Source organism: Macaca thibetana, chromosome 6, assembly GCF_024542745.1.
Source record: "Macaca thibetana thibetana isolate TM-01 chromosome 6, ASM2454274v1, whole genome shotgun sequence".
NCBI lineage: Eukaryota > Metazoa > Chordata > Mammalia > Primates > Cercopithecidae > Macaca > Macaca thibetana.
In genome coordinates this window covers 10,848,075-10,860,599 of record NC_065583.1, presented here as the reverse complement: position 1 = coordinate 10,860,599, position 12,525 = coordinate 10,848,075, and the positions used below count along the sequence as shown (strand labels likewise).

At 38.2% G+C, this 12,525-nt stretch overlaps 1 protein-coding gene across 1 annotated transcript in view; it reads left to right on the top strand.

The window, feature by feature from the left end:
* RANBP17 (RAN binding protein 17) overlaps positions 1 to 12,525 on the top strand; it is a 431,565-nt gene that overhangs the window by 25,855 nt on the left and 393,185 nt on the right. The window contains exon 4 of the mRNA XM_050794341.1: positions 9,084 to 9,250. Coding sequence (XP_050650298.1) covers positions 9,084 to 9,250 — 167 coding nt within the window. The remainder of the gene's footprint in view (positions 1 to 9,083; positions 9,251 to 12,525) is intronic.

Here is a 12,525-nt window from a genome sequence, read left to right as displayed (position 1 = left end):
AGTCATTTCACCTTTTTGACCTTCATATTTTTGGTCTATAAGACAGAGTAATGGTAATACATAATAGCAGTATCTTCACGTTGCTATGAGAGCCACATCAAGTATTCGATAGGAAGCACTTCACAATTTCTGATATGCTTCATAAACATGAAATATTGTTGTTACTGTGATATAGGCTTTTGACACGCAAAAGAGCTCTAGTGTGTAGCTTTCCAATTTTCTACTGACTTTTGTCTGGGGTTTTTCCCAGCTGTTTGTTGTGGTTGTTGTTCTCCCATGTATCTTCCTGAACATTTCCATTTCTTTTTAGTATGGCTTTTCTCTATTGTACCAGTGAGGAGAAGATTGCTGATTTTTTTTTTTCTTTATACTTTTAAGTTCTAGGGTACATGTGCATAACATGCAGGTTTGTTACATATGTATACTTGTGCCATGTTGGTATGCTGCACCCATCAACTCGTCAGCACCCATCAACTCATCATTTACATCAGGTGTAACTCCCAATGCAATCCCTCCCCCCTCCCCCCTCCCCGTGATAGGCCCCGGTGTGTGATGTTCCCCTTCCTGACTCCAAGTGATCTCATTGTTCAGTTCCCACCTATGAGTGAGAACTTGCGGTGTTTGGTTTTCTGTTCTTGTGATAGTTTGCTGAGAATGATGGTTTCCAGCTGCATCCATGTCCCTACAAAGGACACAAACTCATCCTTTTTTATGGCTGCATAGTATTCCATGGTGTGTATGTGCCACATTTTCTTAATCCAGTCTGTCACTGATGGACATTTGGGTTGATTCCAAGTCTTTGCTATTGTGAATAGTGCCGCAAAAAACATACATGTGCATGTGTCTTTATAGCAGCATGATTTATAATCCTTTGGGTATATACCCAGTAATGGGATGGCTGGGTCATATGGTACATCTAGTTCTAGATCCTTGAGGAATCGCCATACTGTTTTCCATAATGGTTGAACTAGTTTACAATCCCACCAACAGTGTAAAAGTGTTCCTATTTCTCCACATCCTCTCCAGCACCTGTTGTTTCCTGACTTTTTAATGATCGCCATTCTAACTGGTGTGAGATGGTATCTCATTGTGGTTTTGATTTGCATTTCTCTGATGGCCAGTGATGATGAGCATTTTTTCATGTGTCTGTTGGCCTTATGAATGTCTTCTTTTGAGAAATGTCTGTTCATATCCTTTGCCCACTTTTTGATGGGGTGGTTTGTTTTTTTCTTGTAAATTTGTTTGAGTTCTTTGTAGGTTCTGGATATTAGCCCTTTGTCAGATGAGTAGATTGCAAAAATTTTCTCCCATTCTGTAGGTTGCCCGTTCACTCTGATGGTAGTTTCTTTTGATGTGCAGAAGCTCTTTAGTTTAATTAGATCCCGTTTGTCTATTTTGGCTTTTGCTGCCGTTGCTTTTGGTGTTTTAGACATGAAGTCCTTGCCCATGCCTATGTCCTGAATGGTATTACCTAGGTTTTCTTCTAGGGTTTTTATGGTATTAGGTCTAACATGTAAGTCTCTAATCCATCTTGAATTAATTTTCGTATAAGGAGTAAGGAAAGGATCCAGTTTCAGCTTTCTACTTATGGCTAGCCAATTTTCCCAGCACCTTTTATTAAATAGGGAATCCTTTCCCCATTTCTTGTTTTTGTCAGGTTTATCAAGGATCAGATGGCTGTAGATGTGTGGTATTATTTCTGAGGACTCTGTTCTGTTCCATTGGTCTATATCTCTGTTTTGGTACCAGTACCATGCTGTTTTGGTTACTGTAGCCTTGTAGTATAGTTTGAAGTCAGGTAGCATGATGCCTCCAGCTTTGTTCTTTTGACTTAGGATTGTCTTGGAGATGCGGGCTCTTTTTTGGTTCCATATGAACTTTAAAGCAGTTTTTTTCAATTCTGTGAAGAAACTCATTGGTAGCTTGATGGGGATGGCATTGAATCCATAAATTACCTTGGGCACTATGGCCATTTTCACAATATTGATTCTTCCTATCCATGAGCATGGTATGTTCTTCCATTTGTTTGTGTCCTCTTTTATTTCACTGAGCAGTGGTTTGTAGTTCTCCTTGAAGAGGTCCTTTACATCCCTTGTAAGTTGGATTCCTAGGTATTTTATTCTCTTTGAAGCAATTGTGAATGGAAGTTCATTCATGATTTGGCTCTCTGTTTGTCTGTTACTGGTATATAAGAATGCTTGTGATTTTTGCACATTAATTTTGTATCCTGAGACTTTGCTGAAGTTTCTTATCAGCTTAAGGAGATTTTGGGCTGAGACAATGGGGTTTTCTAAATATACAATCATGTCATCTGCAAACAGGGACAATTTGACTTCTTTTCCTAACTGAATACCCTTGATTTCTTTCTCTTGCCTGATTGCCCTGGCCAGAACTTCCAACACTATGTTGAATAGGAGTGGTGAGAGAGGGCATCCCTGTCTTGTGCCAGTTTTCAAAGGGAATTTTTTCCAGTTTTTGCCCATTCAGTATGATATTGGCTGTGGGTTTGTCATAAATACCTCTTACGATTTTGAGATACGTTCCATCAATACCGAATTTATTGAGAGTTTTTAGCATGAAGGGTTGTTGAATTTTGTCAAAGGCCTTTTCTGCATCTATTGAGATAATCATGTGGTTCTTGTCTTTGGTTCTGTTTATATGCTGGATTACATTTATTGATTTGCGTATGTTGAACCAGCCTTGCATCCCAGGGATGAAGCCAGCTTGATCATGGTGGTTAAGCTTTTTGATGTGCTGCTGGATCCGGTTTGCCAGTATTTTATTGAGGATTTTTGCATCGATGTTCATCAGGGATATTGGTCTAAAATTCTTTTTTTTTTGTTGTGTCTCTGCCAGGCTTTGGTATCAGGATGATGTTGGCCTCCTAAAATGAGTTAGGGAGGATTCCCTCTTTTTCTATTGATTGGAATAGTTTCAGAAGGAATGGTACCAGCTCCTCCTTGTACCTCTGGTAGAATTCAGCTGTGAATCCATCTGGTCCTGGACTTTGGTTGGTAGGCTATTAATTATTGCCTTAATTTCAGAGCCTGTTATTGGTCTATTCAGGAATTCAGCTTCTTCCTGGTTTAGTTTTGGGAGAGTGTAAGTGTCCAGGAAATTATCCATTTCTTCTAGATTGTCTAGTTTATTTGCGTAGAGGTGTTTATAGTATTCTCTGATGGTAGTTTGTATTTCTGTGGGGTTGGTGGTGATATCCCCTTTATCATTTTTTATTGCGTCTATTTGATTCTTCTCTCTTTTCTTCTTTATTAGTCTTGCTAGCAGTCTATCAATTTTGTTGATCTTTTCAAAAAACCAACTCCTGGATTCATTGATTTTTTGGAGGGTTTTTTGTGTCTCTATCTTCTTCAGTTCTGCTCTGATCTTAGTTATTTCTTGCCTTCTGCTAACTTTTCAATGTGTTTGCTCTTGCTTCTCTAGTTCTTTTAATTGTGATGTTAGAGTGTCAATTTTAGATCTTTCCAGCTTTCTCTTGTGGGCATTTAGTGCTATAAATTTCCCTCTACACACTGCTTTAAATGTGTCCCAGAGATTCTGGTATGTTGTACCTTTGTTCTCATTGGTTTCAAAGAACATCTTTATTTCTGCCTTCATTTCATTATGCACCCAGTAGTCATTCAGGAGCAGGTTGTTCAGTTTCCATGTAGTTGAGCGGTTTTGATTAAGTTTCTTAGTCCTGAGTTCTAGTTTGATTGCACTGTGGTCTGAGAGACAGTTTGTTATAATTTCTGTTCTTGTACATTTGCCGAGGAGTGCTTTATTTCCAAGTATGTGGTCAATTTTGGAATAAGTGTGATGTGGTGCTGAGAAGAATATATATTCTGTTGATTTGGGGTGGAGAGTTCTGTAGATGTCTATTAGGTCTGCTTGCTGCAGAGATGAGTTCAATTCCTGGATAGCCTTGTTAACTTTCTGTCTCGTTGATCTGTCTAATGTTGACAGTGGAGTGTTGAAGTCTCCCATTATTATTGTATGGGAGTCTAAGTCTCTTTGTAAGTCTCTAAGGACTTGCTTTATGAATCTGGGTGCTCCTGTATTGGGTGCATATATATTTAGGATAGTTAGCTCTTCCTGTTGAATTGATCCCTTTACCATTATGTAATGGCCTTCTTTGTCTCTTTTGATCTTTGATGGTTTAAAGTCTGTTTTATCAGAGACTAGTATTGCAACCCCTGCTTTTTTCTGTTCTCCATATGCTTGGTAGATCTTCCTCCATCCCTTTATTTTGAGCCTATGTATGTCTCCTGAATACAGCAGACTGATGGGTCTTGACTCTTTATCCAATTTGCCAGTCCGTGTCTTTTAATTGGAGCATTTAGTCCATTTACATTTAAGGTTAATATTGTTATGTGTGAACTTGATCCTGCCATTATGATATTAACTGGTTATTTTGCTCATTAGTTGATCGCAGTTTCTTCCTAGCCTTGATGGTCTTTACATTTTGGCATGTTTTTGCAATGGCTGGTACCAGTTGTTCCTTTCCATGTTTAGTGCTTCCTTCAGGGTCTCTTGTAAGGCAGGCCTGGTGGTGACAAAATCTCTAAGCATTTGCTTATCTGTAAAAGATTTTATTTCTCCTTCACTTATGAAACTTAGTTTGGCTGGATATGAAATTCTGGGTTTAAAATTCTTTTTAAGAATGTTGAATATTGGCCCCCACTCTCTTCTGGCTTGTAGAGTTTCTGCCGAGAGATCTGCTGTTAGCCTGATGGGCTTCCCTTTGTGGGTAACCCGACCTTTCTCTCTGGCTGCCCTTAAGATTTTTTCCTTCATTTCAACTTTGGTGAATCTGGCAATTATGTGTCTTGGAGTTGCTGTTCTCGAGGAGTATCTTTGTGGCGTTCTTTGTATTTCCTGAATTTGAATGTTGGCCTGCCCTACTAGGTTGGGGAAGTTCTCCTGGATGATATCCTGAAGAGTGTTTTCCAACTTGGTTCCATTTTCCCCCTCACTTTCAGGCACCCCAATCAGATGTAGATTTGGTCTTTTTACATAATCCCATACTTCTTGCAGGCTTTGTTCATTTCTTTTTCTTCGTTTTTCTTTAGATTTCTCTTATCGTTTCATTTCATTCATTTGATCCTCAATCGCTGATACTCTTTCTTCCAGTTGATCGAGTCGGTTACTGAAGCTTGTGCATTTGTCACGTATTTCTCGTGTCATGGTTTTCATCTCTGTCCGTTCGTTTATGGCCTTCTCTGCATTAATTATTCTGGTTATCAATTCTTCCACTCTTTTTTCAAGATTTTTAGTTTCTTTGTGCTGGGTACGTAATTCCTCCTTTAGCTCTGAGAAGTTTGATGGACTGAAGCCTTCTCTCATCTCGTCAAAGTCATTCTCCGTCCAGCTTTGATCCGTTGCTGGCGATGAGCTGCGTTCCTTTGGAGGGGGAGATGTGCTCTTATTTTTTGAATTTCCAGCTTTTCTGCCCTGCTTTTTCCCCGTCTTTGTAGTTTTATCTGCCTCTGGTCTTTGATGATGGTGACGTACTGATGGGGTTTTGGTGTGGGTGTCCTTCCTGTTTGTTAGTTTTCCTTCTAACAGTCAGGACCCTCAGCTGTAGGTCTGTTGGAGATTGCTTGAGGTCCCTTCCAGACCCTGTTTGCCTGGGTGTCAGCAGCAGAGGCTGCAGAAGATAGAATATTGCTGAACAGCGAGTGTACCTGTCTGATTCTTGCTTTGGAAGCTTCCTCTCAGGGTTGTACTCCACCGTGTGAGGTGTGGGGTGTAGGTCTGCCCCTAGTGGAGGATGTCTCCCAGTTAGGCTACTCAGGGGTCAGGGACCCACTTGAGCAGGCAGTCTGTCCATTCTCAGATCTCAACCTCTGTGTTGGGAGATCCACTGCTCTCTTCAAAGCTGTCAGACAGAGTCGCTTGCGTCTACAGAGGTTTCTGCTGCTTTTTGTTGTTGTTGTTGTTGTTTAGCTGTGCCCTGTCCCCAGAGGTGGAGTCTATAGAGACTGGCAGGCCTCCTTGAGCTGCTGTGAGCTCCACCCAGTTCGATCTTCCCAGAGCTTTGTTTACCTACTTAAGCCTCAGCAATGGCGGGCGCCCCTCCCCCAGCCTCGCTGCTGCCTTGCGGTTAGATCGCAGACTGCTGTGCTAGCAATGAGGAAGGCTCCGTGGGCGTGGGACCCTCTCGGCCAGGTGTGGGATATAATCTCCTGGTGTGCCTGTTTGCTTAAAGCGCAGTATTGGGGTGGGAGTTACCCGATTTTCCAGGTGTTGTATGTCTCAGTTCCCCTGGCTAGGAAAAAGGGATTCCCTTCCCACTTGCGCTTCCCAGGTGAGGCGATAATGCCTCGCCCTGCTTCAGCTCTCGCTGGAGGGGCTGCAACAGCTGACCAGCACCGATTGTCTGGCAGTCCCCAGTGAGATGAACCCAGTACCTCAGTTGATAATGCAGAAATCACCTGTCTTCTGTGTCACTCGCGCTGCGAGCTGGAGACTGGAGCTGTTCTATTCGGCCATCTTGCTCCCTGCTGATGTTTTAAATGATTGTAATTATTGGTGCTTACTGAATTGGAACAATCTTATAGTTTGTATAAAAAGCATAACATGAGAATATTTTGTCTAAAACATTGAACTAAAGTAACAGAAACATATTCTAGTGAATTTTTTTTTTCTGCTTTAGATAATGAATTTATTGGCCCCGGGTACCTTTGTTTGGGCAGTCTGGGAGCATGTCCTTGTTGGTATCTAGCTGTCAATGTGAAGCTTGGGTTGTCTCCCATTTGTTTGTTTTATTATTATTTTGAGTTTGCCCTCCTCCTAGTGGTTACCACTACCCGTATATGGTTTGCCTGTGCCCACTCCAAGATGAGCATTTTCAAGATATTAAAAATAAAAGTGTAATTGAAGTAAATACACTGGATTTTCTTTTATATTCAGGAAGCAGTGTCATCTTCTTAAGTTTTGTTATTGAAACAAAAGATTACATGCAACAAAGCTTAGAACCATTTTACTGTGATTCATAGGAGAAACCTCTCTGAAATCTGTCCTAATGCTAAGGAAATTATGCTTTTTTTCAAAATATATTTTATCTTTTTAATTATATAACAGTATTTTAATATTAATAAAAATTAAGGTTGAAGTATAATCATTACAAGAACTTTTTTAAATATCAAGAATCTTACTACAATTATCAAGAATGCTTGTTGAATACATTCTTGGATTTTGGAGTTGTTTCCATCAAGGCTGTTTTTAATTAAATATTGAGGTATTTACCTTTTCTTTACTCTTTTCCCAAATGGCATGCTGGCCTTTCAGGCCAAAGTGGAAATGGAGTTTTTTCTCTTTTAAAAATTCTTGTAATTTTCTGAGAGACTTCTTGGTGTATTTGTTATCTGACTTCATTAGTCAACTAGAAAGCTCATAGCTGAATTTACTACCCACTTGTAACAGTTGTGATGTATTACCTTTATTACAAGCTTGACTTTCCTATTCTACTCATGCTTTCTTGAATTAATATATTTATTTTATCATATTGTACTATTTGTGTTTGTTGTTTTGGGGACAGCATCTCAGTCTGTCACCCAGGCTGAAGTGCAGTGGCACCGTCATTCTCAGCATCCCGAGTAGCTAGGACTGTAGGTGCATGTCACAATACCCAGCTAGTGTTTTAACAGTTTTTTGTAGAGATGGGGTTTATTTGTATTTTTAATGCTACCTCAAGAAGACAGTGTATAGTCACTTTTGCTGTAATATGACATGTTCCTAAAAGTGACTGTGCTATGCAGTGCTGCATAATAAAAAGCACAGGGCTTATGAGAGAAATTAGATTATGAAAATAAAATTTAAAAGTCTTGTCAGTGACATATTTTAAAAAAGGTAGAAATCAAATCAAAGGTTAGTAGAGTTTTACACATGTTAAATGGTTAAGAAAAACATAGTACAATAAATATGACACTCTATCTTGGGAAAGACCTGAAGTTTGTTCATAGAAGTGGGCCTCAGAAGGGTTGCAGCTTGTGAGTTATTGTAAAGTGGTGAAAGAAAGATGATCTGAAATAGTATGGAAAAATATACTACCAGATAAGGATGGGTGGGGTTGATGATACATAGTAGATGTTTGAGGTGTATGCATTTTGTTGGTAGCTTAGTTCAATTTGGCCTCTATATTAGTCGATTCTCACAATGCTATAAAGAAATATCTGAGACTGGGTGATTTATAAAGAAAAGAAGTTTAATTGGCTCATGGTTCTGCAAGCTGTACAGGTAGCCTGGCTGGGGAGGCCTCAGGAAACTTCCAATCATGGCAGTAGGTGAAGGGGAAGCTGGCATGTTTTACATGGCTGGAGCAGGAGGAAGAGAGAAGGGGGAAGTGCTACACACTTTAAACAAGAAGATCTAGTGAAAATTACTGTCATGAGAACATCAAGATGGTAATCTGCCCCCATAATCCAGTCATCTCCCAACAACAGGTCCCTCCTCTAACACTGGGGACATGAGACTTGGGCAGGGACACAAATCCAAACCATATCAGCCTGGTTTCAGTTTTCTGCATTCAGCTAGCATTTTTTGGTAGATAAAATCATACAGAAACAAAAGTGACGTATATAACAAAAGTGTTCTATTCAGGTTTTTCCCTAATATATCAAATGCATTGGAACAAATTTGCTTTTCCAAAACAAGCCTAATAAAATAACTATATAAATAAATATGTATCTTGAGTAGAGCTATTAACTTTTTGTCACAGCATGTCATTGCCACCTCTTTTTCTGTTTTTTTTTTTTTTTTCCCACAAATACTGTAACTTTTTTGTGTAAAGTTGACAAAATTCTTTTTTTTTGTTTGTTTTTTTTTGTTTTGTTTTTGTTTTTTTACTTTAAGTTCTGGGATACATTTGCTGAACATGGAGGTTTGTTACATAGGTATATATGTGCCATGGTGTTTTGCTGTACCTATCAACCTGTCATCTAGGTTTTAAGCCCTGCATGTATTAGGTATTTGTCTTAATGTTCTCCCTCCCGTTCCCCCCATCCCCACCTCTCTTTCTTCATATGATTCGCATTATGTTGTTTCTGAAAAGTCCAAATGATCATGGAGTGTTTTCTTTGTAGGAAACTACATTCTGAATTATGTGGCATCACAACCCAAGCTGGCCCCCTTTGTCATCCAAGCTCTTATTCAAGTCATTGCTAAAATCACTAAGTTGGGGTGGTTTGAGGTTCAGAAAGAGCAATTTGTCTTCAGAGAAATTATTGCTGATGTGAAGAAGTTTCTCCAGGTAAGAAGTCGTTGCTACATTGTTAGAACATCACTACTTGCTTTTTTGGTTTAGAATACTGCTCTGCTTAAAGCCATATGGTTTGTTTTGTGACTACTAGTACCATGTTAATTAAGATTTATTATTTATACTCTGAATCCTTTATCATTTATTGTCAGTAAATGAGGGTCCTGCTGTTACACAATTTCCAAACCAGAAGAATGTAAATAATCATGTTTTCTAATTCCAAAATGTATGTTCGTTTATGACATGTATGTCTATGTACTGTATATATATAAAATATGTACATAATGCTTTTCATAGATTATGTAATTAAATGTTCGTCACAACCTAAAATGAAACGGATTTTATTTTGTAAATAAGAAAACAGGCTAAGCGGGGTTAAATTTCTGTAAGATTGCATGGTGGTGACTGATTAAAGCATACAGCTAGCACTTTTAACAAGCCTCCAACTTATGATACATTTTAAAATTTTTACCCTATACCACATTGACTATATTAGTTTCTCAAGAATGTTTTCAATTTGATCATTACATGTTGTGTATAGGTATCAAATAGGTACAGCTATTATATATCAATAAAGAATGGTTATTTTAAAAACAGTATTTTTAACCTAAGTGATTAAAATAAAGTCATAGCATATGCACATTTAACTTGCATAAATTCAGATATATTCCAGACTGCCAAAAAAAAAAAAAAGAAAAAAGAAATAAAGGTAGGAAAGCATTAAACTAAATTATGCCAGTGATTCCATGTCCTGAGATGATTTAGGGAAACCTGAATCTGCTCTTGTTTCCTGTTTACTCTTACTTAGGGTAAGTGTCATGCCTTGCTCAGTATGATTCAGATATTTGAAGATATATGTATATATTTTTTCATACAAACACAATTCCCAAGTGGAAGAAAACTATTTTATCTGATGTCCAGCTAAAGAAATGACCTGGGCTGGGCATGGTGGCTCACATCTATAATCCCAGCACTTTGGGAGGCCGAGGCGGGTGGATCACGAGGTCAGGAGATCGAGACCATCCTGGCTAACATGGTGAAATCCTGTCTCTACTAAAAACACAAAAAATTAGCTGGGCGTGGTGGCAGGCGCCTGTAGTCCCAGCTACTTGGGAGGCTGAGGCAGGAGAACAGCGTGAACCCGGTAGGTGGAGCTTGCAGTGAGCGGAGATTGCACCACTGCACTCCAACCTGGGCGACAAAGCGAGATTCCGTCTCAAAAAAAAAAAAAACAAAAAACAAGCAACATGATCTGTTAGTATTCTTGAGGAAAAATTGACAGTTTTGATTAATAGAGAGATGGTTCAGTTTTGGTTCATGGTTGAGTGTGGGCAATTTTGACTTTCAGAGATTTTACTTTTATGCAGTAACTTTAAAATTCAACCCCTGTGTAAGAAATAAATTCATCATATAGTGCGATGCTGGAAACCTCAGAATATGAAATGCTAGGTTATGCTGCTTCTGTCTTATCCATGTTGTTAAAACCTGGTTAACAAATATTTGATCGTTTAGAACTTTACAGGAATAAGTGTTCCTAGCTCTGAGGAGGTCAGTTTATACTAGGGCAGAAGGGTAGTTTATTCAGGACAAGTATGAACTTCACACTTCAGAGTTGCATTTCTAATTTTGGCAAGCACAGTAGCATCCCCCTTTTGTCTTTTACTAAGATTGTTCATCAAAACTTACTTGAGTAGACAAGAAGCGACCATGCAGTTCTTTTAAAATAAAATCAAGATTGAAACTGAATGAAATTCTTGTTGGCTAACATATCTCAAGCTCCCTCTTTAGTGGCCAGTAAGCTCAGCTTAAGTTGGGATTCAATGTACTTTTGCCAGTTCTGGAAGACCAAAAGAAGCAAGATGTTTTAGCTTGAAAGTTTATTATATAATAGTATCACCACAGAATAGTTAGTACTTGTTTTCTAGATATATATATATATCTCCGGAGATAGATATATATATATCTTTCTTGACCTAACCCTGACCCTGCATCATGAGAAAGTCAATTTTGGCTTTAGTGTTTTAGTATTCTAGAATATTACTGTATGGTTCCTTTGGGTATTAGTAGCTTTTTTGAATTTTGTCCTAAAAATTATTTTAAGTTTGTCACATTTTTAACAGCCTGAACTTTTGTGCGTTCTCTTTTTTCTATTATTACAGCCCCCTTGCTGCCACACTCCAAACATACTTATGTGTCTCCTTTCTACTTATATACTCAGGAGATCCTACTGTCATCTAGGGCAGTGCTATTCAAATTACTGGTCTTCAGCAAGATAAGGAGCTTACGTAAGACTGTGAAAGAACATAGTGCCTTCTTCATTGAGAAAGACTTGCTATGAAAAAAAAAGCCAGCTAACCTAAACAGTGTACTTTGTGACTTAGCTGTTTTATAGTCTGTTACATGCTCTTTATTGTGTCACAGACCAGTAACTATTTTCAGATTAGAATTGAGTTTGTAGATCATCAGTCAGCTGGTTTTAGCAATTGGTCAGGTTACCACACTTTGGGGAACACGAACCTGGTATACACATAGGATGGATGTTTCAGTGTGTAGGAAATCTGGAGCTCAGTTCAGACACTCAGACTGTCCTGAAAGGCCATAAATAATTAAAATGCAAAAATTGTGGGACTTTTTTTTGTTCTGAGGTAATTTGAATTTAATTACATCCAGTGATAATGGAATTCTATGATAGTTAAAAGGGATGACCAACTATAAAATTAAGATTTGAAAAGTGTATCTATCATCTGTGTCAGTTTTTAAAAATGATTGCAATGTAATTGGATGCCACATTTATGATTTTCATAATTCCAGTATGATTTCACACAAGGGTAGTTTGTTAGTAATGTGCATATAAAGTCTGAATTTTAATGATGGAAAATGTGAGGTTAAATTGGAAGCTGATTAAATTAAAAACATTGTGTAGTCATGTATTTATCCCATTGCATTGTGTACTTTACATGCCATCATTATAGGTATGTAACAATTGCATACACATGCACAATTAATGTTAAAAGAGCCTAAGTGATCCTATCTGATGTTAGAACAAGAGATTTGAATTAGTTATTGAGCTATTTATTATTTATTTATTGAGTGCCTCTATCTCAGTAGGCTTTAAGCAAATTATACAGCTAAAAGCATTTATTGCTTATTTTTAATCTTGGTCTTATAAAAAGTATTAAGCTAAATTCTTGTATTTTGAAACTTTGTTTGTTTGTCCTAAGTGCTGGAACCATTTTGTTGAGTATCTTGCATTTATAAGGTAGGAGCTT